Source organism: Polyergus mexicanus, unplaced genomic scaffold (assembly GCF_030449975.1).
Source record: "Polyergus mexicanus isolate NDT 795.1 unplaced genomic scaffold, iyPolMexi1.0 SCAF_8, whole genome shotgun sequence".
Classification (NCBI taxonomy): Eukaryota; Metazoa; Arthropoda; class Insecta; order Hymenoptera; family Formicidae; genus Polyergus; species Polyergus mexicanus.
This window is the reverse complement of record NW_027223328.1, coordinates 9,318,787-9,344,563: the sequence shown is the minus strand read 5'-3', so window position 1 is coordinate 9,344,563 and position 25,777 is coordinate 9,318,787. Positions and strand designations below refer to the sequence as shown.

The 25,777-nt window shown below is 30.1% G+C and overlaps 9 protein-coding genes and 1 long non-coding RNA gene across 18 annotated transcripts; 6 read left to right on the top strand and 4 right to left on the bottom strand.

The window, feature by feature from the left end:
* Positions 1-149: 149 nt before the first annotated feature.
* Positions 150-1,780, top strand: Tub (interleukin 1 receptor associated kinase 4 tube). 2 transcript variants are annotated; one of them, XM_070300259.1, is made up of 3 exons: positions 150-396; positions 503-687; positions 1,033-1,780. In XM_070300259.1, the coding sequence occupies exons 1-3, from the start codon at positions 236-238 to the stop codon at positions 1,515-1,517; spliced, it is 831 nt and encodes a 276-aa protein (XP_070156360.1). In that variant the 5' UTR covers positions 150-235; the 3' UTR covers positions 1,518-1,780. The 2 variants fall into 2 exon arrangements, with proteins under 2 accessions (XP_070156360.1, XP_070156361.1); XM_070300260.1 differs by having other exon boundaries at positions 518-687; positions 1,033-1,775.
* Positions 1,781-2,073: 293 nt separating this feature from the next.
* Positions 2,074-3,310, top strand: Rpl12 (ribosomal protein L12). Its single transcript, XM_070300169.1, has 4 exons — positions 2,074-2,234; positions 2,345-2,418; positions 2,504-2,896; positions 3,244-3,310. The coding sequence occupies exons 1-3, from the start codon at positions 2,198-2,200 to the stop codon at positions 2,888-2,890; spliced, it is 498 nt and encodes a 165-aa protein (XP_070156270.1). The 5' UTR covers positions 2,074-2,197; the 3' UTR covers positions 2,891-2,896; positions 3,244-3,310.
* Positions 3,311-3,663: 353 nt separating this feature from the next.
* On the bottom strand, positions 3,664-5,175 carry Der-1 (derlin 1). Its single transcript, XM_070300168.1, has 2 exons — positions 4,547-5,175; positions 3,664-4,418 (listed from the first exon to the last, which is right to left on the bottom strand). The coding sequence occupies exons 1-2, from the start codon at positions 4,983-4,985 to the stop codon at positions 4,096-4,098; spliced, it is 762 nt and encodes a 253-aa protein (XP_070156269.1). The 5' UTR covers positions 4,986-5,175; the 3' UTR covers positions 3,664-4,095.
* Positions 5,176-5,481: 306 nt separating this feature from the next.
* Positions 5,482-8,564, bottom strand: L(1)g0320 (signal sequence receptor subunit 1 l(1)G0320). 2 transcript variants are annotated; one of them, XM_070300167.1, is made up of 6 exons: positions 8,283-8,564; positions 7,515-7,691; positions 7,171-7,430; positions 6,582-6,849; positions 6,029-6,120; positions 5,482-5,998 (listed from the first exon to the last, which is right to left on the bottom strand). In XM_070300167.1, the coding sequence occupies exons 1-5, from the start codon at positions 8,344-8,346 to the stop codon at positions 6,047-6,049; spliced, it is 843 nt and encodes a 280-aa protein (XP_070156268.1). In that variant the 5' UTR covers positions 8,347-8,564; the 3' UTR covers positions 5,482-5,998; positions 6,029-6,046. The 2 variants fall into 2 exon arrangements, with proteins under 2 accessions (XP_070156268.1, XP_070156267.1); XM_070300166.1 differs by having other exon boundaries at positions 5,482-6,120.
* A 254-nt stretch (positions 8,565-8,818) lies between these two features.
* Positions 8,819-12,248, top strand: Pick1 (protein interacting with PRKCA 1). Of its 4 annotated transcripts, XM_070299948.1 has the most exons (7): positions 8,820-8,887; positions 9,166-9,230; positions 9,367-9,513; positions 9,642-9,701; positions 10,553-10,871; positions 10,952-11,147; positions 11,220-12,248. In XM_070299948.1, the coding sequence occupies exons 2-7, from the start codon at positions 9,175-9,177 to the stop codon at positions 11,915-11,917; spliced, it is 1,476 nt and encodes a 491-aa protein (XP_070156049.1). In that variant the 5' UTR covers positions 8,820-8,887; positions 9,166-9,174; the 3' UTR covers positions 11,918-12,248. The 4 variants fall into 4 exon arrangements, with proteins under 4 accessions (XP_070156050.1, XP_070156049.1, XP_070156052.1 ...); XM_070299949.1 differs by lacking the exon at positions 9,642-9,701 and having other exon boundaries at positions 8,819-8,887; XM_070299951.1 differs by lacking the exon at positions 9,367-9,513.
* A 990-nt stretch (positions 12,249-13,238) lies between these two features.
* Positions 13,239-15,077, top strand: LOC138935500 (60S acidic ribosomal protein P1). The gene is made up of 4 exons (XM_070300133.1): positions 13,239-13,451; positions 14,058-14,208; positions 14,672-14,773; positions 14,992-15,077. Exons 1-4 carry the CDS (start codon positions 13,380-13,382, stop codon positions 15,003-15,005), a joined length of 339 nt encoding a protein of 112 aa, XP_070156234.1. The 5' UTR covers positions 13,239-13,379; the 3' UTR covers positions 15,006-15,077.
* An 869-nt stretch (positions 15,078-15,946) lies between these two features.
* Positions 15,947-21,581, bottom strand: LOC138935499 (synaptotagmin-1-like). 3 transcript variants are annotated; one of them, XM_070300130.1, is made up of 8 exons: positions 21,526-21,581; positions 19,257-19,415; positions 18,876-19,057; positions 18,314-18,507; positions 18,096-18,203; positions 17,891-18,011; positions 17,438-17,781; positions 15,947-17,366 (listed from the first exon to the last, which is right to left on the bottom strand). In XM_070300130.1, exons 1-8 carry the CDS (start codon positions 21,564-21,566, stop codon positions 17,064-17,066), a joined length of 1,452 nt encoding a protein of 483 aa, XP_070156231.1. In that variant the 5' UTR covers positions 21,567-21,581; the 3' UTR covers positions 15,947-17,063. The 3 variants fall into 3 exon arrangements, with proteins under 3 accessions (XP_070156231.1, XP_070156233.1, XP_070156232.1); XM_070300132.1 differs by lacking the exon at positions 21,526-21,581 and adding an exon at positions 19,820-20,023 and having other exon boundaries at positions 19,257-19,444; XM_070300131.1 differs by lacking the exon at positions 21,526-21,581 and adding an exon at positions 19,820-20,023.
* On the top strand, positions 16,766-20,408 carry LOC138935501 (uncharacterized). Its single transcript, XR_011447251.1, has 5 exons — positions 16,766-17,233; positions 17,340-17,809; positions 17,901-19,553; positions 19,703-19,923; positions 20,012-20,408. It is a non-coding gene; the product is annotated as an uncharacterized lncRNA (long non-coding RNA).
* Positions 21,582-21,959: 378 nt separating the features above from the next.
* On the top strand, positions 21,960-22,764 carry Nd-13a (NADH dehydrogenase (ubiquinone) 13 kDa A subunit). Its single transcript, XM_070300181.1, has 3 exons — positions 21,960-22,136; positions 22,239-22,415; positions 22,588-22,764. Exons 1-3 carry the CDS (start codon positions 21,969-21,971, stop codon positions 22,651-22,653), a joined length of 411 nt encoding a protein of 136 aa, XP_070156282.1. The 5' UTR covers positions 21,960-21,968; the 3' UTR covers positions 22,654-22,764.
* A 336-nt stretch (positions 22,765-23,100) lies between these two features.
* On the bottom strand, positions 23,101-24,427 carry Sys1 (Sys1 golgi trafficking protein). Of its 2 annotated transcripts, none has more exons than XM_070300178.1 (3): positions 24,363-24,427; positions 24,053-24,293; positions 23,101-23,825 (listed from the first exon to the last, which is right to left on the bottom strand). In XM_070300178.1, exon 3 carries the CDS (start codon positions 23,732-23,734, stop codon positions 23,252-23,254), a length of 483 nt encoding a protein of 160 aa, XP_070156279.1. In that variant the 5' UTR covers positions 23,735-23,825; positions 24,053-24,293; positions 24,363-24,427; the 3' UTR covers positions 23,101-23,251. The 2 variants fall into 2 exon arrangements, with proteins under 2 accessions (XP_070156279.1, XP_070156280.1); XM_070300179.1 differs by having other exon boundaries at positions 24,168-24,293.
* Between the last annotated feature and the right edge of the window lie 1,350 nt (positions 24,428-25,777).

Sequence of the window (25,777 nt, the reverse complement as noted above, 5' to 3'; positions counted from 1 at the left end):
GACGCCGCATTATAGGTTTTTTGTTATTTGGTATTTTAGATACAATGTCACGCGATTGGCTATCGAATAAAAAAACTTTCAGAAATTCCCTATTCGATAGCGCGATAACTAATGCGTGATTTTTTTTTTTTTTCCTAGAATGGCAACTTTTTATATCCGAAGTTTTGCACCTTCATCGTAAGAGGTCTTCAAGAAAAGTTCGACCACCTGTCGTTATCTGACATTTGTGTTAAAAATGTCTTCTGGGGTGTGTTTAGATATGGAAATACGAAAGTTAAAACCCGGCGAGTTGTACATTTTAAGCAATATATTAAGTATTTCTGATTCATGGAAGAAACTAATGGCTATCGTGCCTAAGCAAGGAAATGTACCCAAATTCACTAGTGATCATATCAGGTAAGCAAGAAAATATTTTTTACATTAATTTTCATTGTAAGATATCGTTACATTATTAAAAAGGACGAGTATATTACATTCTTTTGCAATCTAATATAACTCATAGTTTTTTGTTATATAGTATAATTGAACAAACAGCATATGGAGACAAGCGCAATGCAGCTGAAGTATTTTTAGATGAATGGAGTACCATGGGAAGAAAGAGGCCAACATTAAGATTATTACTGGAACTTCTTACAAAAGTGGAATTATTTAGAGCAGCTGATTATGTGGCATGCGATATATTAAAACGTAAGTTTTATATTATTATACGGACTAAATAAATGGATGTTATAATATTTTGTTAAAATAGTTTCTCTAATGAATTATTTTAAATAAATCGTTATTTGATTAAAATAATAAAAATATATTGATATTGTATAGTTTTGTGCATATTAATATAACAGGTTTTGTAATTTTAAAAAGCACTATCTTTTTTCAAGTTTTAATTTTTTATAATATATCAAGCAATAATTATTATTATTATATAATTTTTTTTAATTAAATTATATAATACTACCAAGTTGTATCAAAATTATGAAATAGTAGTTGTTTTGTATGTTTATTCTAAATTCTTATTGCTTTTTAATTATACAGAGGAAAGACCAAAAAGGCCAGATTATGGTCCAGCTGCTTCTATTGATATAAGTGATGCAGCTATAAATAAATTATTAGAGAAGAATCAAATGGATACATCTGCTGACTCTATGATAGTAGAACCAACATCAGAACTAATTTCAGAAATTAATAGAATGTATTCTGGTGATAATGCAAATAAAGCTGTCAATGAAAATATATTGAATGCAAACAATGCAGATGCTGATAATTCATTAAATTATCAAAAGTCTGCAGAAGATGATTTACTTGCAAGTATCAAATCAGATTTGATAAAATTTAGTGTTATGGATATTTGTAAAAAAGTGAACAAACATACAGAGCCTACCTCTCTTGCTTCAACATCCAAATCTAACCCTGCAGAGATTAAAAAAGAGAATTCAATAAAATTAGATACAACAGTGCAATACTACGAATGTCAAGAAGTATCATCTCAAGAATTACCAGTATGTCTTAACCAATCCTAAATAACATTGTGCTAAAATGCTGAATGAACAAATTGGTTTTCGTCCGATATTCATATATATAAATTTCATATGTTTAAAATGGTATTTAATATTGGCCTAGTTTTATAATTTTGATTTTATTGAAGGAATATAATATAATATAAATTATGTCTATAATTTATTTAAATTAATAGACATTATAAAAGATAAATATTTATAAATGTAAATGTGTTATTAAGAGGAATATGAATCGTAAGCCAATAAGTATCTTTAAAGAATTGTGAACTAAATATAAAAAAAGAAATATTTTATATAATATTTTTAAAATATATGGTTTCGTATATTTTGCAATGTGTATCTGAACGGTTTATTTTCTGTTATCCTTCTTCTATGATTACCGTTATCATATACATATATATATATAATATAAACACAAATATAAAATTCGATGCGTAGTCTAATACGAGCTTAAGCTCTATGGTTAAATGTGATGTGGCGATTGCCCGCCTTTCTGCGCATGCGCTACATTTGTCTGTCTGTCTTGCTATACCGCTTTCGTTTCTTCTTTCCTGTTACTTCCTGTCTATTCATCCTTTCTCGTGTGAAGCTTGTTGCGTGGAAACGTGCGATAGTTCTGCAGTTTGTTGTAATCGGATTTTATCCGCAATTTTTCGTAAAAATCCTCAACAAAAACTGTAACTATGCCTCCTAAATTTGATCCAAATGAAATCAAAAAAGGTATTTTTCCAAATATTTTTTGTGCATATACATATTTAAAACATTTATAACCTTTATAACCCATATAAAAATGTTAACTGTTTACTAAATCGATTTTGTCTTTCGTACAGTGTATTTGAGATGTGTTGGTGGTGAAGTAGGAGCCACTTCGTCTCTTGCTCCAAAAATTGGTCCTCTTGGTTTGGTAAGTTTTTAGAAAAAATTTAGTTTGTATAGTTTCCTTATGCAGGAATTTATTTCATATCTAATGAACTATTTGCATATTTTAGTCTCCCAAAAAAGTTGGTGATGATATCGCTAAGGCTACCAGTGATTGGAAAGGCCTGAAAATCACAGTTCAATTGACTATTCAAAATAGACAAGCTACAATTTCGGTTGTACCGTCCGCGGCTTCTCTAATAATTAAAGCATTGAAAGAGCCACCCAGAGACCGCAAAAGACAGAAGAATATTAAACACAGTGGCAATTTATCATTCGACGATATAGTTTCCATTGCCCGTGCTATGAGATCAAGATCGATGTCACGAACACTTAGTGGTACTGTCAAAGAGATCTTGGGCACATGTCAGTCGGTCGGATGCACTGTGGAAGGCAGGCCACCCCATGATCTCATAGACGATATTAACGCCGGAGAACTGGAAGTTCCTGAGGAATAATTTTTGGTAGGTATAGAGTCCTTAATTCACTCTTCATTTTTTTACATTATAAAGAAGTATTGTTTAGATGATTTACCATAATTGATCATGAATTATGTAATATAACACATGCTAATACAGAATTAAAGTGTTTGATTTTTTAATTTGTGATAAAATCATAATGAAGAGTTAATTTTGGACTCTTGGTAGGGGTCGGCATCCCATCCAACTTTCTAGCATTAATTACATCAATTGATGTCATTATTTGCTAGTAAGCATTTTAGCCACTGAGGAGATAACCTCAATAAAAAAATCATTATCTCTTTGACAATAGAAATGTTTTTTTATTGTAAAATGTCTTTCTTTTTTTACAGACTTTTGTAAGGTGCGAAAATAAAATATAAAAAAAAAATTTTGATGTGTCATATTTTCTTTTTAGTTACATCAATTATCTATTGTATATATGTATTAAATATATATACCCTATTATGACTTGTTCCTCCAAGAATATAAATTTACAGCTATAACTCCATAAATTTATAACAAATAAGATATTACATAAAAAAGTTTATGATTTATTTTTATTAGTTATTGTTTCTTTCATTTTCAGAATTAATTTCCACAATAAAATCAATATACATACAAATTTTCTACATTTGATTAAAATGCTTCTTATGAAATTTATATGTAGATATATATTTCTTTTTCCACATTTTTCCATTTATTACTAAATATGAAAATATACAGAAAATAATATATACAGATTTAACTCTGATGAACATTCATTATCAAGTGTGATTGATGATCGGTTATTTACTGAACAGAATATAATGATATGCTATAAAGAAGTTAAGCAATTTATAATTATTTCTGGTCTTATACTTTGTCCTATTTATCTGTTAATGTATTCACATATAAATATATATAAAGTGTAAATATTTTTACACATTTTATAATAAAACTTTAAATCTTTCTATATTTTTTATATTTATATAGATAATAATGTGCACATATATTATTTATTAATTACTTCGAAATGCATTTATGTTTTATATTTTAATTATTGAAGTTATGTAATAATTTACAAAAAGAGGAAGAATTGGTAACACAAACATCACGAAACCAGTATTGTTCTTGCATATTAACCATAAATCGCAACATTAATGTATATTAAAATAGGAAATTTTTCTTGTATATTTGATAACTTTACAAGTAAAATTTCATAATTATTGGTCTAATACATGACCTCTTCCCCAGTTATGTCCCCCAAATATATTTCTTCCTTGAGCATTTTGTTCTCCAGCTGGCCTGTATATTGGTGCACTTCCAAACGATCGAACCCCGCTTCTTTGAGGGGGAAAGTAACTTTCGAGTATCTTTGGAGTGTTGAGTAATTCCGGACCACCGAGTTCCTGAGGATACTTAAATTTCAAGAAGACATACAGATGTCCAACTAGAATACCAAATAGTTCCATCATTCCACCGCCAGAAATGATCAAGTTAAATCCAAACAAGACCCATGGCAGATACATGGCTTTGAATTGTGTACCTGTCAACAGATTCATTTACGTAAGTCAATGCGATATGTTTTACATGCTGTATTTTTACAAAATTGTATCGATATTGTACTGTGCACAATTTATAAATAAATAACAGTATGAAAAAGGGCAAATGTACCAAACCAGAAGTTTACAATAGCATCCTTATTCAGCTGACACCAGACATACAACACACTGAGCACCAGAGGATCCATGAGCAAGGTAAAGTCACCAATAAGTCCGATGATGACGCAGCATATCCAATTGAACAGCAGAAGAAAGCAATAATCCGCGGGTTTACCATCATATTCCCCGCGTTCTAACCTCAACGAATAATTGTACAAGAAGTAGCAGTTGATCAAGAAATGAAAGCCCGAGGCCGGGTTGAGTGGATAGTAAAAGACGCTGGTCACCGCTCGCCAGATTTCGAAATTATTCAGAAATCGATCGGGCCATAATATCAGCAAACGCGGATTTAAAAATCCAAATCTGCCGAGTAACGTCAGGGCTAGGGTACAAGTTAACCAGTATTTCGTAAATATCGGCAGCGCTTTATACCAGTCTCTCACGTCTGACATTTTAACGTGTCCTTTAACGTCACCTTTAAGTTAAGGTACAACGTACGATAGTTGAAATCACTGTCAGCGAAGTAATGACGTTTAATCACACCGTCCAGAGTATATGATGTTCCACGACAGATTTCTTAAGTTACGTGTATGTACGGCATACGTGCATATAGGTTATATCGTGAAAAACATTACAGACAAAAATCACAAAGCATTAAAATATACCAGAATGTTCTCTTTAGATGATTTCGAGATAAAGATAAAGATAAAATATATTTAAGATAAAATGAAGATTATCTTATTTTAAAAATTTGTCTAAGATGAGATTATAAAGCTTTTTCTAGATAATAAAAATCAGTGGGGTATATATATATGTATTGCATTTTAAATATAAAATACAATAATTCAATAAATAAGAGCAAATTTTAACATAAGATGTATGTACAGTGAAAGAATGTGTTGTTTTTTAGATAAATTTACAAAACTTATCTTTGTACAAAATTGATCTTTTTTATTAAATGTTTGCATATTGTTATAATAATTACAGAATGATTACAACTTTATTTTTATCACATACACACTTGTGGAAATCATGAAAAAATGGGCAATTAATCAATCTCAGAGAAAATGTAAACCTTGCTAAGTACAATACAACTCTCTACATGTGGATTTTGTGCAAAAACAAATTATTGAGTATCATTATATACTATTGTCTCTATAGAAATATTAAACATATATGTACCTATATATAGATATATTACAGAGATAAATGTTTTATAATACAGCCAAATAGCTTTCTTTCATAATATTGCCCGATTAAACATATTTGTCATTGAAAAACTGCATAAGAATGTATACATTTTGTATATTAATTATTGGAACTAAATATTTCTTATTCATACAATTTGTTTCACTAGAATTTTGAAATTTTGGAATCTTACATGTAAAAAAAAAATTATTGCAATTATCTTGCACAATGCAGATTCTTCTGTATCAATTTTAAATAATGTATATATATATATATATATATATATATATATATATATATATATATAAATATTAATATATAACATTCAGTCGTCAGAACCAGCTGTTCTCTTTGCTTTTCTTTGCCTTGGACTTTGCTTTGGAGTTCTAGGAGATTTATCTAGAAAAAAAAAGAAAACGATTAATTTATATCTTTGTGTTTCCATAAACTCTATATACAATAACTTCTTATATTGCAATTTAAGTGGTATAGTAATTAATCAAGAAATTTATCATATTAACTGAGTATTCATATAATATTACAATTTGATAATATTTTTGATATATTTTTGATATTTAATAACATGGAAAGACAAGAAATGATGTTAAATAGATTTGTATTATTTGTATTATATTTATTTAAAATTCAATTAAATTTCAAAATATTACTTAAAACTATTAATTTACTGTTAAGTGTAAAATTTTAAGATTTCTTATATATTTCCGGAAAATTATCTTTATGCCATGAATAAAAACTTACATAGAAATAATAATTTTATTGAAAGGCTATTTAAAATTCTAATTTTAATTCGAATTGATATGAATAAATGCTTAATAGCTTGCTATTAATTGATTACTTACTGATTCTGTTGAGAACCTCTTTTGGCAGCCAATCGTAATCTACATTATTTGGATTAGATGTGCCCATTTCTACTGCTGTTTTACGAGTAGTAGAAGAGCGTGACTTGCGTCCCAAAGATGATAACAACTGCTGACCTCCTACAAGGGCTAATATAATGCATGCAGCGAGGAATATATAAAGGAAAATAGTTTCTCCATCGAGACCATCATCTATCTCTATGATTTGTATAGTTTCGTTAAAGACTGCTTCATTGTACGAAATCCCATTCTGCAAAAACATAATGTGTTAATATCTACTAATATATTCACAATTTATACTAAAAAATAAGATTTTGTGGCTTAAAGTACATGTAGTACTTGCTAAATTTAGTGCAGAATGATCAATTAATATAGATTAAAATATTAATCCTATTAATCAGAAGCAATTCCTAATTTTAATAATATAATGATCTTTTTGCAGCATATAAACAAAAAAATATATACTTTTATGTCTACAAAGTTTAATATTACATGGCTTTTCTGTATTTTTTTATATCCTGTACATATATGTATATATAAAACATCTTACACACAATAAATTCATACATACTGTATCTCTATAATTCAAATTAACATTCAGTCCAAATGGTCTTCCAGCGAAACTTTCAGATGGTATGAAGGAATAAGCTAAGGTAGCTTCGTGCTTAGGTTTCACAACTTTGTTAAATGTGAACGTCGAGAAATTTTGAATATAAAAATTGAAGTCCATTGCATAACGGAAAGAGGCATCCAGCGATTCCAAAACAAAATCACTTTCACCCTTATTAATAAAACCCACAAGAAATTCTACTATATTCCCAGCTGGCAATTCTATGAAATTCACAAAAAATCTATTTTAGTATCATAAAATATCATATATTATAATCTTAATAACAAAGAATATAATTAAAATACCAAGAGTAGATAGCATGTTGTAAACAGGTTTTGTAAAAAGTATTGTCGTATCAGCGTCAGCTGAAGCATTACTGGTATCTTCTACTGTTTCTTCATCTGTTATTATACTGCCTTCTTCACCTTCTACATCAACAATGTCATCAATATTCTCATCTTCTTCAGCATAGACACCATACCCTATAAATATCAAATTAAATATAAAAATGTGTGTTAAAACTTTTTAATACAAGATTTGACAGAATTTTTGAATAATATTTAGACATTGAGCACAGAGCAACAATTATAGTAATCACATTTTCATATATTGTAATTTTTGCAGTTAGTAACTTTTAAACTTTATGTATAAGACATATTTCTGATATTTAAACAGATGCTTAACTTTTATTAGTATATTACATGAATAAAAATATACATACATATTTATATATTGATAAAGAAATATATATAAACTATAACCAATAACAGAAAATATCTCAATTTTCTGGTTCATTACAAAAATATCCTTCTATTCATAAAAGTATACAGAATTTTACAGAATTTTATATTTTAATTGTGTACTTGGCAAGAGTCGGCATAATAACAGCTGGAGTTTTCAAAATACCAAAAAATTCCATTTAATCATTCATACGAAACTATTTTATTGAACCGTACTATTTGATTAAACCGTCACATAAGCGAGAAAAGAATTTAATGCTTGCTTATCAATGTTAATTGAGTTCTGTGCATATAACCATGAAATGTGCGAATAAGTCGTAAATCGCATATTACCTCCGTTGGTTGCGAGTACAATCGCCGAAACGGCGAAAAATAGAAAAATCCTAAATCCTTTCATTTTAATTCACCGTTCGGCAGATGCTCTTTCTGTTAAAAATACCGATTAATTCGATCTCACATCCACTCACTATGATGCCGTTCGTCCTACAATGCGAGGTTGTCTCGGCATAATGCGACAGCTACCATTCCTAGCATTACGCCGCGTGGCTACGTGGAGGGTCAACAGGGTAGTCGTCAATTCGTCAACGTGGAACGCGAACGCAACGCAGCACCGCGGCATCGCTAAGGGGCATGGAATTCTTAAAGATCCTAAAGGCCATATTACACTACGGGTTACGGGCTCGATTGCGGTTGAGATTACGGTTGACAGTTGCGGATTGACCAATCAATCGGCAAGCTGCTTTGTTCTGATTGGTCAATCCCAACTGTCAATCGTATGCTCAACCGCAACCGAGCCTGTAACCCGTAATATAATACAATCTTTACTGGTCGTTACTGATTAATATCTGGTGTGCTTTCTTCATTACAGCATAGTTTATACTATTATCAATATAACATGCAGTAAGCGTGCAGGTGGATGTCAGAAATTGACAGATACGGTGTGTTTGTTCACATTATATATATTTTTTTATATACATATATTACGTTTTTTATTATATCAGTATTAAAATTTGTATTACACTATCTTTTTGATTTTTCTCTCTAAATGTAAAGACATTAACTTTTTTTATGCTCTATCTAATATATCAATTTTTGTAAAATTAACAGTGTTGTCAAATTATGTTTGATTCTAAACTTACGCTAAATGATTACAAATCAAATAAAAGTTGCAAGAGGAACTAAGCTTGAATATAAATAACGAGTGCTAATATTATAGACTGCAGATATGACAGGCCTGGGCATGGACTTCGAAGACGATTTCTTCTTCGAGGAGGATAAAATGTTGGTTATGGAAGATTGCGGAAATTAATTTTTACTTTGTTAGCTGTAATTTGTCACGCTGCATCACAGTTTTAATGTGCTTTCTTTCCTGATCATAACATGCATGCCTGAATGTCACGGTGCGATGGAATTACAGTTTGACAAACGATTCGACCTTATCCACGAATAGTAGCAGACTTCAAAATTCGAGTGCATCAACTTTGGATAAAGTTTCTATTGCTCTTCCCACCGTACCATCGGCTAGCATCGTATTGCCTCAACTAGCTATGATGGAAGATCGCATGTACGCACTATTCTTATGTCACAATTATATTGATATTTTACTTCTTTTTTCGGCTTTATGCGTACCTCTTTTTGTACAAAATTTCAATTTTTCCCTTCTGTATTGTCGCTTATCATATTGGGATTTAGACCAGACATAGAACTGGTCGCACAAGATCAATGTATACAGCAGAAGCCTGTCAACCAGACGTAAGTTTTTTTTCAAGCATTTTTGTTATCAAAGATATTTTATATTTACATCATTGAATTATAATTTATAATGTTGAAAATATTTTATAGCACAAAAAATACTAATAGAATATATTAGAGTATGAATAAGAGTAATTAGTTTTTCTAACTTAAAAACATTTTTATCACGATTTAAGATTATATAACATTAGCATTTATAGAATTTCAACTAATGTTTTTAATTTTTCTTGGATAAAAAATATAAGTTTTGTATTTATGATATAAATATTGTTTTTATATAAACAATCATTTAGCTGTTCTTAGTAATTTTACTTTTCTTTTTGTTTTTATTAGGATATTTTATTTCAAAAACAATTAAAAAGACACAAACATAAGATTCTTGACATGAATAGATTATGGAAACTCTTACTATGCTTTATTTCTTAATGCAACTTTGACTATAATTAATTGTAGTTTATTATATACGTATATATATTGTAATATTGTGATTATGTATATGTTATTATGTGCATATGTATGTAGAGAGAAGTAACTTTTATTTGAGATTTAATTTAGACAATATATGTCAAGTAATTTTTGTACGCATGAACATTATTCTTGTAATACGTAAGAAAAAAAAGAAGGAATTTTATGTTATATATGCTACATGTATAGATTTTTATTTGTTACGCCATATATTTATTTGAATTTTTATATCTAGATAATCTCTTTCTTTATTACGCATTTTGCAAGCTTTTAAAATTTAGCTGCATTTTGTGATTTGTTTGAGAAATTCAGCTATGTGTAATATGTATTTATATTTATTGAAAAATTTATTATATCATATACTTGTATTTTTTTGTAAATATCAGGGGTATGACAATTACATCTGGAAATGTCATGATACAGAAGGATGCCAGTAATCTTATTGGCATAAGCATTGGCGGTGGTGCGCCACTTTGTCCGTGTTTGTATATTGTACAAATCTTTGACAATACACCCGTCGCTTTAGACGGTACTCTTCAAACAGGCGACGAGCTTGTGGCGGTGAACGGGGCATCAGTGAGGGGCAAAACTAAAGTGGAAGTCGCAAAAATGATACAATCCTGCGATTCACAGGTCAGCATCAATTACAATAAGTTACATGCCGACCCAAAACAAGGTCGCACGCTCGACATCGCTCTTAAAAAAGCAAGTATATGCTGACAATATGATGCTAGTCATAACTTTTATTTTGTTGAAATAGCATAACTAAATTTTTGGTTTTGTAGGTGAAACATAGACTGGTCGAAGGTATGGGAAGTACTACGGCTGACGCGCTTGGACTGTCACGAGCTATTCTTTGCAACGATGCTCTCGTCCAAAGATTGATGGCGTTGAAACGTACAGAAACTTTCTATAGAGGTCTAGTTACGCACGCCAAAGCTACATTACACGCTTTCTTCGATCTGACACAGATCTATAAAGGTATTTTCTACTTAAATATTGAAAGTCACTCATGTAAAATTTATGTATTCAACTCCTGTTGTATTTTTACAGTATTCGGAGACGCATTCGCTGCTATAGGAGTGCGAGAACCGCAACCACGCGCCAGCGAAGCTTTTAGACAATTTGGCGAGCAGCACAGGCAAATGGAGAAGTTTGGTGTGACCATGTTGAAGACCTTGAAACCGATATTGAGCGATTTGGGAACGTATCTTAACAAGGCCATACCAGACACACGATTGACCATCAGCAAATATGCCGATGCGAAATTTGAATATCTGTCCTATTGTTTGAAGGTAAAGGAACTAGACGACGAGGAGCAGAGTTGCGCCGCTCTGCAAGAACCCCTATATCGCGTAGAAACGGGTAACTACGAGTATCGGTTGGTGCTGCGGTGTCGACAAGAAGCCCGTGCGAGATTCGCGAAACTGCGTTCGGATGTATTAGTAAAACTCGAATTGCTAGACAATAAACATGTTCAGGATGTCGTGTGGCAATTGCACAAGTTCGCGGCTGGTCTGGCCAAATATTACGCTAGCACGCGAGATTTACTGTCGGTGGTGACGCTATTCCCGGTCGAGGTCGATTTATCACATTCCGCGTTTCAATATAAATCCACCGGGCCGCAAACACTGACGGATTCGAGCGAGGATATTGAAGAGTACGAACCAGAAGAGAAGCAGCACAATATAAACGAGGAACTTCTTATCGATACATCGAGTTTCTCACCAGAACCTACCGATAATACATAGCGATATTTATTACTGAGTTTTTAAAGAATTTTATAAGTTGAATAAGATAATTTTTATATCACAATCGACAATGTATACAAAAGTTTGCATGTTGCATAAACAATGTATTCTTATATGCATATATTCCTTAACAATTGTGTTGAGTATAGGATTCCTTAATTTTTCGTTATGTACTACAATATCATTATAAATGCAACAAATGCATTTAATATTTCTGCATTGTTATTTGTTATATATAGTAGGGCAGAATACAATTATTTTTAATCATATAATTTGCAAATGTAAAGTATGATTTTAATAGTTTTATTATCCTTATATTTTCTAAAGTATATTAGAGCAAACAAATGATTTGTTACTACAGATCTTGTCTTCTAAATCAAGTTGAAGTAATAATAATTATTACAAATACAAAATGATGTTAATTATATCTTTTAATTACTATAAAGATATTTATAATATAATATATAACACAATTTGTAAAATAAGCTATATAATATATATATATATATAATATAAAATATACAAGTGTGTGATACCACAATGTATATTTCCAAAAATAAAATATACTAAAGCTATTATTTGTGACAAATATAAAGAGTATGCACTTTCGTCATTCAGTTATTTATAAAATTATAAGATGTGCATATATAAATGAAATAATAGTTTCTAATATTATATATGCTGTAATTAATATATGTAACATAGGCTTTTTCCATTATAACCAATATATGATTGATAGTGATAAACATAAGAGTAACAAGTATAAATGGAAAATATTAAAATATTATTTTAACAATAATAAAACTAATTAAGAAGGGGCAAAAAAAGAGATGAATTTTGTACATATAATATATTTATATTTATTATATGTATTATTTAGTTATTAATTCTTTATATATATGCAGAATTATTCTCAATTAATATATAAAAATTTAAAAACAAGCTGTTTGTGGCTACATTTAAGACAAAACTTTATCTTCTATTTAATTTTATAAAAATAATCTCTGCAGTAAAATTTTAATTTCTAACAAAAGATATTTGAAGTGCGTTCCAAAATATTCATTGCCAGTACTGAAAATCTATAGTGTATCTGACATAAACTATACGTTTTCAATACCGTCAGTCGGCAAGGCCGCGTTCAATAGAGAAAACCGCTCAATAGCAATCGAACGTGATTGGCTCTTACTTCTAGAATCAACAAATCAACGTCGAGTGTCGACAAGACAATAATTGAACGCTTTCTCTGTTGAACGCGGCCAATTGGCCAATATCGGAACGCATCCATTACATCACGTGACATCCGTTGTAGAAGATTTCTTTCAGCCTCCTCTCCCTCGTCTTTTCCGCTTGAATCCGGAAACTTGGTTGCTTGTTCTCTCTCGTGGAGCTAAGGTCGTATCGACAACTTGCACCAATTTTACAGTTCCATCTGATTCTCAGAGACAAAATTTAAACATAAAAAATGACGACTGAAGCAGAACTCGCTTGCGTTTACTCCGCTTTGATACTCGTCGACGACGATATCGCCGTAACTGTAAGTATGGTTTCACGTGGGTTCATACCATGATTTTATTATTTTTACTATTTCACCAATGATTTAATCAGTGGTTGCATCGTACTCATAATATTTATTCGTTAAATATTGCATTTGCATCACCTACATTTTTGTATGTGTATTTTCATTAAAGTTTTTCAAAATTATATCGTTAACCTCAATCCCTCTCTCAAATCCCAGATATTGCATATATTCTATTATATAGTCTATATAATATAGTATACAGTTATACTTTTAATATATTTTAGCAAGAATATATTCGTATAAAATGCAGTTAATTCCTCAATGTTTATAACAAAAGAGCATGATTTTGTTTATATAACAACTAATACATATTATTTGCTATTGTAGTATTTATTTGTATAGCTAATATTAAAGAAATATTGTGTTAATAAAGATTGATGAATAAACAATAACTTTAACAAATCAATTTAATTGGCATGATATTCATTATGTGGTTATTAAAGAAGTTTCCTGTTATCTGCTACAGCTTCTATTGTGAATAAAATCTATGCGACAAATGTTTAATGAAAAATAGGGATGTAAATATACTGCATTATTGAATTATTATATTTTTTTCTATAGGGCGAGAAAATACAAACAATTCTGAAGGCGGCAAATGTAAACGTTGATTCTTACTGGCCTGGACTTTTTGCTAAGGCTTTAGAGGGCATAAATGTTAAGGAATTGATCACCAATATCGGATCTGGTGTCGGAGCTGCACCTGCAGGAGCAGGTATACATACATACTTTCTTTTTTCAATAGCAAGTTATTTACAACAATGTTGTATAAATCTTATTATCTTTTATAATTTATCTACAAAGTGTAGCAAAATTAAATAGATATTTAGATATGTTTTGAATTGTATGATAATTGCAGTTATATGAAATAGATTTGGAAGAATATTATTTAAGCTGATTAAAAAAAGTTGCAAACTTTTTATCCTCTTCATCCACTGATCTAGACTATTCAAATAGCTAGCTCGGTCAGCAATAGAGGAGAAAAAAAATAAAGACAAAAACTCTTTCTGATTTTATCCACAAAGATATAATCTTAAAGTTTTTGTTAGTAACATTATATAAAAATCGTAATTTTTAATATAATCGGCTATCTTATGAGATTTTTGCTGTATACGTTTGTAAGTGTTATCACAATAATATTATATAAAAAATAATATTTGTGTTTTGAACTTTTAAAGCTCCTGCCGCTGCAGCACCTGCCAGCGCTGAAACTGCTCCAGCTAAAGAAGAGAAGAAGAAGGAGGAACCAGAAGAAGAGTCAGATGATGACATGGGCTTTGGTAAATAATATCAAATTTATAATATTTAATGTTATAAAGATAATGACAAAGAAGATATATAGATACAAAGAACATTCAATGATTAATATAGCATGTATTAGCTACAGAATATACATATGACGACAATATTTCAGAATGAGAATACAATGAATTAAATTAATTGTAATCAACGAAATGTAATTAATTTATATTTTAATTGCGATATATCTTGGTTACAGGTTTATTCGACTAAGCTGAAGGATCGCGTTGGTCCATACTTTTTATATATGTACAGTTACATTGTACAATAAACGATGAAACACAATTTGATAAGAGGTATATACTTTCTTTTTTACCAAAAAAAGGCGACCACAAACAATCAGGATATATATTTTTTCTTTTTCTTTAATTTTCAAAAAATAGTTTTATTATATTCTCTCTCTCTCTCTCTCTCTCTCTCTCCATGTATATATATATATATATATATATATATATATATATATATATATGAATATCTATGGGCGCATTTAGCGGACTCAGTTGAGCATTATTTTGTCAACATTCGACCTTAATTTATTGGTTCTATAAGTAAGAATCAATCACGTTCGATTGATTCCAACTGTTGAGTCCGCTGAATGCGCCGAATGAAATATGCACAAAACATGTTTGACAAATCATATATAGGATGAAAATATATTATTTTCTATCTGTTCTGCTATACACACTTGCACATCCAAATGTCTCCATTTTCTATAATGTATGCTATCAACGAGTGAACTACAATTTTAACCATTTTATTATATATTTTCTTTGATGTCCTGCTTGACAATATTTCAATGAACTTCACTTTGCGATTATTAAGCCTAATTTTTCTGCATTGCAATCATATTGGATTATAATATAAGAAATAAGAAAACATGAATTATTTTTTTATAATATTCTTGTCAAAATAAACTTTTTTTTTTCATTATTCGCGTTCGATAATATAGATTGGTAAAATATATTAAGTACTTCTCTTCCTTCGCTTCCCTTAATAAATAGCTCTAAATCTTGTAATCCATAAAGTTTATTTTTGCTGGAAATATAGTTTTATATTAAACATATGCAGATAGAATTTATATACATTTACTAGTCAGATAAAAGAGGGAGTTTTTAATATATTTTACAAATTCATCCTATCAAATGCAAATGGTGTGTGAGAAAATTGATTTATTTCAATGTATTTTGCAAGAAAAAAATTTTACATGAGATTCTCGTTTCTAACATCTTATAATTCGATATGGTTGCGATAAGGAAACAGGAATCTTGATAACAATTATTCCACCAATGGAAGAACCTGCTTTCATTGGTGGATTCATCTTCTTTTCTATTTTATATAATAATCTGTCTCATATAACAAAAAACAACTTTATACGTATCGCTATATGGCATAGAATCAATTTGTGCGATTATTACAATTTATCATATAATAATTTAGCTCGACTACATATTTGTGCTTTTATGCTACATAAAACGATTGATGGATAACATCCTGTCGTTTTATCGTTAATTAGTTGGTGTATATGGAACGGAAATGATCATCGTAAAATTTTTGATGTACATAAGAATCTAGATGTACATCAAATCTATTATAGTTTCCTTTAAGCATAAAAAAAAATATATATATAAAATATGCACATAGTATAATAGTCAAGCGTGCAAAACGTATTGAATATCGTTTGATATGCGAATTCATGCGATTATTATCAGCAGTAAGATTATAATATTTCAGCTTAATAATCGATCATATTATGCAAATATAATACGCATAAGATTCAGCGTAAGCAGAAGTAAATAATATATAATACGCAATAGTATGATTTTGCTTGTCGTATTTGACAGATTTTACCGATTTGTTAATAATATACTATAAACATCAATAAAAATAATCGTTATACACAGTCGGAAGCCATGTTATGAAACTTATAATGTTTTTAGAGTGCGTCAATGCAAAAAATATATATATTCTAAAAATATAATTATCAGGAAAATTTAGAACTGAGAATATTATGTTGTAATAATACTACAAGTTACAATTAGTTATACGGCGCCAGCGCGTCAATTCGCATCGTTTTCTAAAGAAGATAATATATTTGGAGTCGGTGCTCACTTTCTTGTCCAATATCAAACCGTTTTTTTATCCAATTCGAGAATGGAAGAGATAGAACTCTTGATCTTTTACAGAAGCGTTACATTGTACGTTTCAAAACAATTATACGATACACGATGCATTTTCATATATTTTAATTATATTTTAACAACGATTCTCTTCTTAATCTTTCAATTCGCCGTTATCACTATGCTGCGCTGGTTCTGACAATGGTAACCATTGCGCTGACGCGCCTTTGCCGGATAAAACGCGCTGAAACAATTCTTTTTGACACGAGCTGGATACCTCACATTTAGCTAGGAGATCACCGTTGGCTCGCAACACAGAGAATTGTAAGATACATTTCGATAACACGTCGCTACTGATGTCAAAGCTAAGGATATCATTCCATACAGGACTGGTGGTCTCGCGCTGTATACCTGATTTTTTCTTTTTAAGACTCTTACCATCTTGAATGAGTGATACCTGAACATGATGCAGAACAATTAGCAACGAAAGTAAAAAGATTCAAGGAAAGCTCATCCAATATTACATACCTTCACATACGAATTTGCGTTCGAGGGATCGTCGAGAATGGGTAAATTTCTCGCCCTGACGACAATAATTGATAGTTTCTCTAGAGACAGCTGATATGAGATGGAAACCATTAGTTCTCCTAGAGGTGGTACTTTAAAACCGCCCTCCATCCCGTATCGTAGAACTGGTTTCGTGATGATCATCAAATTTGTATCGAGATCCGGCACGGAACATAGGGGAAGTTGCACATAACCCAAACCTCGGTGTCGCGTAAACGCGTCGAAATCATAGAGCAAGATTTCTAATGTCCTTCCGGCCAATGATGATGCAGGCGTTACTTCGAAGACAAAATCCTCATCGAATACTAGATGACGGAATCAGACATACAAAAGGTATCTTTTTATAATATCTTTCTTGAATAAGTTTTCTTCTCTTTCATGATAATTTTATGAAAATAATGAGAAAATATTTACCGGGATTCAGAGTACGCCTGTGTATCGTTGTTTGCCATACGTTATTTCGGTCAGGCAGTAAACGTATCTTAGCGTAAGGATCTGCAATTCCGCTCAATTCTCGGGCACGAAGATCGTGCGCCTTTAAAGAAGAAAATAATTATTCCAATTTATATATTTAGCGAGATGGTAAATACATCATACACGTGAAAGACAGAAATATTACCTCGATAAGTCTGACAGTAAGTATTCCAGCGGAAGCGTCATAAATCAATCCCAATTTTAATTCACCTCTGATTTCATCGGACGATGAGGTCGAGGAGGATGAGGAAAGCTATAGATACATAGAAATATAATTATATGATAGATGCGCTAGTTATTAATGTGTATATGTGGATAATAGTAATAATCAAATATAATATAAAATTACATATATATATATACCTTATGTCGTCGAGTCGACTCGATGATTTCGACACTATTTAATCGTGATTGAGATCCGTCTATACTTCGTGGCGGCGGCCTAACGATCACCATGCGCTTCTCGGATGCAACCACTGTACCTTCCGGAAGAGGTGGCGCGAGCGGACTCATCGGAGACGGAGGGATATCATCCGATTCCGAAAGATGCTGCATAACTATAAAAAGATCTGGATAAGAATAGATGTGGAAATCTTCCGAGAATATATATACCATGTCATTCCATGCATTATCTATTCGTTTCTATATTATTATTTATTCATATTTTTGTTATAACTTTTTTTAGTACCATTATATGTGTTATATGTTAAAAGTTTCAGAAATACAGAATAGTTTTGTTAAGTATATGTTGTTTAATGAGATTAAACATTACATTATATGTTAAATTGATGTGATTCTTTTATCAAAGTTTACTTCAATTTTTTTCGAGGAAAGTAGTTCATTTGTCTTAATAGTAACATTACGGTTTGTTTCTTCGGCAATCTAATCACTCTATTCTTAGTAGGCAAGATACTAATGCACCGACCTCTTCTAGGAGAATCGCTGGCAATGCTGTCAAATACATGATCGGACTGCCATTCGTCGTCATCAGAGTGACTGTCACTACGCCTGATGATTTTATTATCCCGCGAAAGCGCAACACCAACCAAAACATCCTTTGACGATCTGGCTGCCTCCTCGGCTCTATCCAGCAAATCCTTTTCAAACCTATAAAAGAATCACATTATTACATTATTTATTCCTTTATACATTTATATCTTTAAAAATTATATACACTAAATTGTATTTTTTAGATTTTACCGAGAGCAAACATTATCGTGTGATGTTTCAAAACAATTTAAGATAATTAGCGTCTTATCCGAACATAATGAATGAACGCACATCCAAAAAATACAAAGATACATGCCAGTTAAGTGGTCCTCCGACCGAAGTAAGCAGCGGCAATCGTCGGCGACGCGCACAAATGGTGTAAACAATCACTGCCGAGATCGCCCCGGTAGCAGCTCCAACTGTGCCCAGAACGGCGACTACTCCGGCACCGTGAACATCCATCTTAATTGCGAATCTATATCCACATCGTTACGTTTAAATCTTCTGTCAATAAGCGAGATATCGCGGCTGTCAAACAGCTGTCGTTTGATCTTGCCGCAATTAATCTCGAGAATTAATCGCAACAATATTATCGACTTGAAGCCTTGAAGCCGTAATTTGCTTTATATATTTTATATATAAGTATCTTTCATTAACATATCTTTCTCTTTGTGTGTGTATACGTCCTGTTTTAATATAAAACTATAATTTATAAAAAAGATCTAATTATCTAAGTTATTAATATTTAATTTCTTAATTCAGACGAGATTGTCATTGTAAGAATGAAGCGAACGCTTTACAACGGAAATGTAACGCAAGAGACGCAGAGACCATCAGTCTGACATACGGTAGAGCGAGATAAATGTACGTCACACTTACTCCGTTCCTGCGACGTTACATTATTCTCCTGTTCAGCTGGAACGAGAGGCTAGCGAGCAAGGGCTATTCTTTGGCCCTCCAATAAATCACAACAGAGACATCGCGTCAGTAGCTTCGGAAAGCAATTCGTTACGTTCACTTCGCGACTATCCACAGCTAATACATATACATATACTCTCTTTCATCTTGTAGACTCACCCCCTAGAAGAGCGTTTCTGTGCGCCTGCGTTCGTATACGAGCCATGACAAGGGATCATCGAGCGACCTTGAATTGTGGAGTGAAGAGTACGATTCGGAAAGTTTTCCTATCAACTCTCTTACATACGCGTAAAAAGTATAAACAGCGAAGATGGAAATCGTAAAAAAGCATTCTCAGGTCCAAAATTTACATATAAAAAATATATAGTCCAACTTTTTTTAGGTATTATCTCAAAAAAAATTCTGTAGATAAAAAATGTATAATGATAATTAGCAGTCAAAGCGTGATCATCTTTTTATATGATTTTAGCTAATATTGTTAATAATCAACAATCGATTATTTTCGATAGATCCAACATCTTGTCAGTAAATAAAAAATAATTTTAATGATTTTTAATTTTTAATATTTTTTATATTTACTATTCTCTCTTCTCGTTGAAGTGGAGGGAAAAAAATCTTTTTGACTTAGATATAATTGATAATTTCTTTAAATAATTTACTGTATAGATATGTATACATAACTCGGAATCGCATGAACTTAAATCCGGCACTGAGAAGAACAGCTATTTATCTATACTTATCCCACATTGATACGTCAAGAGAGAAAAAGAGAGAGAGAAAATCGATATCTTTATTGAGATTTCCGTGCGTAATCGCGCCCTAAATCGCTCTTTTATGACCCAGTATCATTTTTGTACAGCGAGCAAATCTTGTGTGTGTGTGTTTCGTTCTCTGTGAAAATTTTTACATATAGAATATCTGATAAAAACTTGGTATTCATATTTAATGCGATAATTAATTTTTTTATTTTTTTACGTATGTATATGCGAAAAGGGAATAAAGATCTAATATCGCATGCGAAATCTTGTTTATGGTTTGACATATATATCGCATTTTTAAATACAAATCCCCAAAGATGCCTTTTTTTCTTTGTAATGTAACGAAACGCAATTGAATCAGGCATATTTGTTCTACGAGTAAAAATCAGTATTAAAATCCATAAATTAAAAATACAAGAAAAAAAAAAGAATTATATTAAATTACATACACACACACATATAATATTAATAAATTTAATAATATTAATAAAAAAATTTTATGCATAAATATGTTAAAGACATTGATATATATATAATTATATAATATATTGACTACATATAGGGTATCTATAGATGCAGGGTACTATACTGTCCCTACCTCCTATATTTCGGAAATAGCTCAAAATTATGAAAAACCGCGAAATACGTGTTCGATCATTTCAAAAAGCTACTCTTTTAAGGATTGAAGGACTTGTTTCCCCAAGAGGATGCCCCAACTTAAAAATTTCAGATGGAAGCCCCCATATTATAGTATATCGTTTGAAAAGACAAAAATATAGGGGGTAGAGACAGATTTTATAGACACTCTATATGTATAAAAGTAAGAGAAGAGGAAGGGAAAGGTCAAGAATTTATTGTTAGTCATAAGGGAAATGAATCGAAACGTTACTGATTTCGATTTGCATATACCTGCACTTGTGCGGGTAATAATAAATAAATATTCTATACATTTATAATTAAATAAACTTCATATGTAGAACCATGTTAACGGAATTGTCCGAAGCACACCGGAGTTAATAAGATCTGCTACTATTTCTTATGGTAAATTTTAGGCTGCGTTTGTATGACACTACAAGTGCTGCAACAATTAATTGACCAATCAGGATAAAGAAATCTTTGCCTCGATTAGTCGATCAAATACTATCAATACTTATGGTATGTACAGCATCAAACAAATGCAGCTTTAGCTTCACACCTATGACTTTGATCTACTTTACACCAATATACTTTAATACGTTAGATAATACACTGGCCAATCATAGCTATTCCATTCTTTAGAGGAAAGGCTATGATTGGCCAGTGTAGTACTTAATACGTATTAAAGTATATCGGTGTAAACTAGGCCTATATGGATGATCAATCGTCAACAATCGTCAAGTATGGCGACCAAAAGAGTAAGGGACTTATATACCCCTTTTAGCAAATCGTACAGAAAAAATGCGTCCGCATTAAATACGATAATGCAACGTATGTATGCTACTGTGAACGAAGGTGACACTCAAGTAATTCACACTGGTCAGGTAAGTTATCCTTTATTCACGCTTATTATTTGAAGAATAATTAAGAATTATTTTAATAACTATTTTTTTTTCTTAAATCAAAATTACATGAAATTTTATCAGGTATTCGAAAAAGATGACTATCGATTGGTAAGATTCATGGACAGGCCAAAAGAAGTTAATAAAAATTGGGCGATTAAATTGATAAGCGAAGTGCCACCATCTCCTAAAAAAGAAAGAATAGTAGCTTGCGATGGTGGTGGAGGCCCACTTGGACATCCTAAAGTGTATATAAATCTGGTAAAATATATGTCAATATACACATACAATATTTATATTTAAGCATATGTTAGTCAATATTCATTGTTGAAAAGATTTAATTCATAAATGGTACTATATATATATAAAAATATAATAAATTACATATTAAATCCATTTTTTTTAAATCGTATTTGTTTTATTTTTTTCCTAGGATAAACCAGGCAACCATAGCTGTGGTTATTGTGGTTTGCGTTTTTATAAAGAGAATCATCATTAATCAGGTAATCACTATATATAAGTAGTTACATTATTAATTAAAAAATATGTATATATTTTAGACAGTGTGGATATTTTATGTTGAAATAAAATAAAACTGAAATTTATACAATGCATTTTAATCATATCTTAACTGTACCAAATAATATATATTTAATATAGATTTCTATAAAGCTTGCTATCAGATAGTATACAAGTATCACGACATACTTGTATATGTTTCAATAAGATGTTAATAAATAAATTTCTAAAATATCAAGATTACGATTTATATCTATATCTGTTAGATTATATAGTTGTATATATATTTTGAAAAATATTGTTTAATAATCTAATATTATATAAATTAATTGTATATAAGTATAAATAATTAGTAAAAAATATATAAACTTATCAGAAAATTAAATTTTGAAAGGTTATATTTATTTGTGAGAAGCAGTTTTTAAACACATTAGAAATTAAATAACGTTTTTAACAGTAAAATTCCTCTAAAAAGTTTTAATTGCCATAATAATATTATATAAATAAAAAAATATATGTATTTATTGAAAAAATTTTATTTATGCTTTATTTTTTATCTCACAAATTTTATTTATATCTCATAAAGCTGTTTTCTGACTATTCATACTTAAGGGTATTGCTTGCAATTCTGTTCTCATACAAAGAAATTCTCCACAGACGCACATTATACTTAACGATACAAGATTTAAACACCACCAGCTGAAGGATGTTGGATAAGTCCCATTATACACCCAACAACAGATCAAATGAATACAATGGGCCGTACACGCAAAATCCATGCATAATTTCGTTCTTTGCACTAACCACCATAATGCAAATGCACCCACCAGTGCGTTTAGAATAAATGTAACAATAATTAATTGTCCTCCAAAGTCACGAACATGTATCTCCTTGTACTGAAAGATATAATCCAGCGATTTTGTTGAACCCAGTATCGACGCAACAATCCAAATACAGAATCCGAGACAGAAATACATGACAGTCTGCACAGCAATTATCTGGGAAATTATAAGAATTGGATCCCATGTCGTCTTGCGAAACTGTCCAGCGAGATTATTCATTATATTGCACTGGAACTCTCTTGGCAATTTATTCCAGAAATAAAAGTTCTTTAAGTAAATATATGAAAGTTTTCATTATATTGTCAAATACCTGTAAATGACCAAATTAAATATATATTATGGAAAAATAAAATATATAGTAAAATTAAATAAATAAAATTAAAACGCTAACATAAAAAATTATATTTTTCTATAAAACAGTAATTGTCAAAAAAACAGATATGAAAAAATACACGAAAATATATAATGATCTTTTCGGATAATATTAATTGGATATTTTGAGGCTATGCAAAAGAATTCACTTGATAAAATACTTACATTATAAATCGAAAATTTGGATATTATCGAAAATTGAATATGGAATAATCCAATTTGTAAAATATTTTTCCAGATATACTTCTCGCAAGATACCGTAGATAAAAAAAGAACATACGTAAATAGAATTACAAGTGTAACGTGAAAACCATGTCTGCATGACCATGATTAACATAGACAGCGTTTAAGTACATCATCAGCCTGATTTTTAATGAGTTGTACAAAAAAATATCTTCTCTCTACACTATAAATAAAAAAAGACGTAAAATATAAAGCCTATTAAAACATTTATTCAATCGCAAAAACAACTTGCGTTTATTTGCTATATTTCATCAAATCAGCTGTATACGATGATAAGCGCGAACCATCGCATATAAGAATGGACTGCGCAGTGCGCACGTAAAAATCAGAGCGCATGCCTTTGTGTTTAAGATGCGAACCATAGGTATAAGGCGGTATTTACAAACATGTTTTTCTTAATTTTATTTATATATTTATATATGCATACATGGGTATAAATCATTCTTATTCACTAAAACATTACTAATTATAAATACCGCTCATAGTATACATAACTGAAAGGACGAAAGAGGATATTATGATCATTTTAACAAATATCGTTATAATTTATTTAATGTCAAATACACACAATATTTTATATATATATATATAGAAAGAAAAAGAGAGAGGAGAGAGCTTATTGCATTTTGTTACATTTTTTTTTACATTATATCTATAGTTATTAGTGCAAATATTCATATTTTTGTCATAAAAGAAATGAAATGGTTTGTGCAATGCTTACTTCTAAGTAATAAAATATACATGTAAATTAATATAAGAGAATAAAATCGAGTAAATATTTAATAAGACTCTTCTCTTTCTCTTCCATATTCTATTATATTTTTTTAAATTTAGTATTTTTATTTTTGTAATACTTTCTTCAGAGGGAGATTTATATTAAGCATAAACTAAAATTGATACAATAATAATATGTTAGATAACATTCCATAGAAAGATATAGAAAAGCAATGTAAACTTTGCTATATATATATATATATATATATGTATGTATGTATTATATGTACACACAAGGATATATAATCTTAAAAATATACTATCTTTATCTTATTTGGATAATCCATACATTTAGAAAAAATACGCAGGCACTTTAACGCACATCTGTGTCTTTTTATAATATATATTAATACATTTAAAATTAAGCGTTACATAATAATATTTCCTTCCAAAAATGTCTATACAAGAAATATTTTTTTTAAAAAGATGTTATTTTTGAATTATTTATAAGAATTGTGTAATAGGTCGAAAATATATTATCTATATATCTATATATAATGTATTGCTAATATATGAAAAAAATAATAGTACAAAATGATTTTAAAAATATTTTAATTTCTATATATTGTGAGTAAAAATTTGCAGCATTAAAAAATATTCATTATGAAATTTTTAAATATTAGGTTAAATCATAATATATCTCAATAACTTATACATTTTTTTCTCTATATTATGGAAAGTAATATAAAATTATTTAAATAATATTGCTGCTAAGAAGATATCTTAGTAAATATAGCTATACTAAGCTATACATATAGCTTCACTATCACTTTATACCCAATGCAACCCGCCATAGTACATATTTCATATTCTATTTCATATTTATTAAAAGAGAGAAATCTTTCTCTCATTTGTAATATAACTATAGATATA

Excerpts from the sequence above, each read along its gene's own strand:
- Tub (XM_070300259.1), top strand. The coding sequence starts at position 236 with ATGTCTTCTGGGGTGTGTTTAGATATGGAAATACGAAAGTTAAAACCC. Across the intron at positions 397-502 it reads TTCACTAGTGATCATATCAG|TTTTTTGTTATATAGTATAA; the intron begins GTAAGCAAGAAA and ends TATAACTCATAG. Across the intron at positions 688-1,032 it reads GGCATGCGATATATTAAAAC|AGGAAAGACCAAAAAGGCCA; the intron begins GTAAGTTTTATA and ends TTAATTATACAG.
- Rpl12 (XM_070300169.1), top strand. The coding sequence starts at position 2,198 with ATGCCTCCTAAATTTGATCCAAATGAAATCAAAAAAG. Across the intron at positions 2,235-2,344 it reads TCCAAATGAAATCAAAAAAG|TGTATTTGAGATGTGTTGGT; the intron begins GTATTTTTCCAA and ends TCTTTCGTACAG. Across the intron at positions 2,419-2,503 it reads AAATTGGTCCTCTTGGTTTG|TCTCCCAAAAAAGTTGGTGA; the intron begins GTAAGTTTTTAG and ends TGCATATTTTAG.
- Der-1 (XM_070300168.1), bottom strand. The coding sequence starts at position 4,985 with ATGTCAGACGTGAGAGACTGGTATAAAGCGCTGCCGATATTTACGAAA. Across the intron at positions 4,419-4,546 it reads TATTGTAAACTTCTGGTTTG|GTACACAATTCAAAGCCATG; the intron begins GTACATTTGCCC and ends ATCTGTTGACAG.
- Pick1 (XM_070299948.1), top strand. The coding sequence starts at position 9,175 with ATGACAGGCCTGGGCATGGACTTCGAAGACGATTTCTTCTTCGAGGAG. Across the intron at positions 9,231-9,366 it reads TTCTTCGAGGAGGATAAAAT|TTTGACAAACGATTCGACCT; the intron begins GTTGGTTATGGA and ends ATGGAATTACAG. Across the intron at positions 10,872-10,951 it reads TCGACATCGCTCTTAAAAAA|GTGAAACATAGACTGGTCGA; the intron begins GCAAGTATATGC and ends TTGGTTTTGTAG.
- LOC138935500 (XM_070300133.1), top strand. The coding sequence starts at position 13,380 with ATGACGACTGAAGCAGAACTCGCTTGCGTTTACTCCGCTTTGATACTC. Across the intron at positions 13,452-14,057 it reads ACGACGATATCGCCGTAACT|GGCGAGAAAATACAAACAAT; the intron begins GTAAGTATGGTT and ends TTTTTTCTATAG. Across the intron at positions 14,209-14,671 it reads AGCTGCACCTGCAGGAGCAG|CTCCTGCCGCTGCAGCACCT; the intron begins GTATACATACAT and ends GAACTTTTAAAG.
- LOC138935499 (XM_070300130.1), bottom strand. The coding sequence starts at position 21,566 with ATGTATAGAATATTTATTTATTATTACCCGCACAAGTGCAG. Across the intron at positions 18,508-18,875 it reads CAGCGATTCTCCTAGAAGAG|TTATGCAGCATCTTTCGGAA; the intron begins GTCGGTGCATTA and ends ATCTTTTTATAG. Across the intron at positions 18,012-18,095 it reads TTACTGTCAGACTTATCGAG|GCGCACGATCTTCGTGCCCG; the intron begins GTAATATTTCTG and ends TCTTCTTTAAAG.
- Nd-13a (XM_070300181.1), top strand. The coding sequence starts at position 21,969 with ATGATCAATCGTCAACAATCGTCAAGTATGGCGACCAAAAGAGTAAGG. Across the intron at positions 22,137-22,238 it reads AAGTAATTCACACTGGTCAG|GTATTCGAAAAAGATGACTA; the intron begins GTAAGTTATCCT and ends AAATTTTATCAG. Across the intron at positions 22,416-22,587 it reads CTAAAGTGTATATAAATCTG|GATAAACCAGGCAACCATAG; the intron begins GTAAAATATATG and ends TTTTTTTCCTAG.
- Sys1 (XM_070300178.1), bottom strand. The coding sequence starts at position 23,734 with ATGAATAATCTCGCTGGACAGTTTCGCAAGACGACATGGGATCCAATT.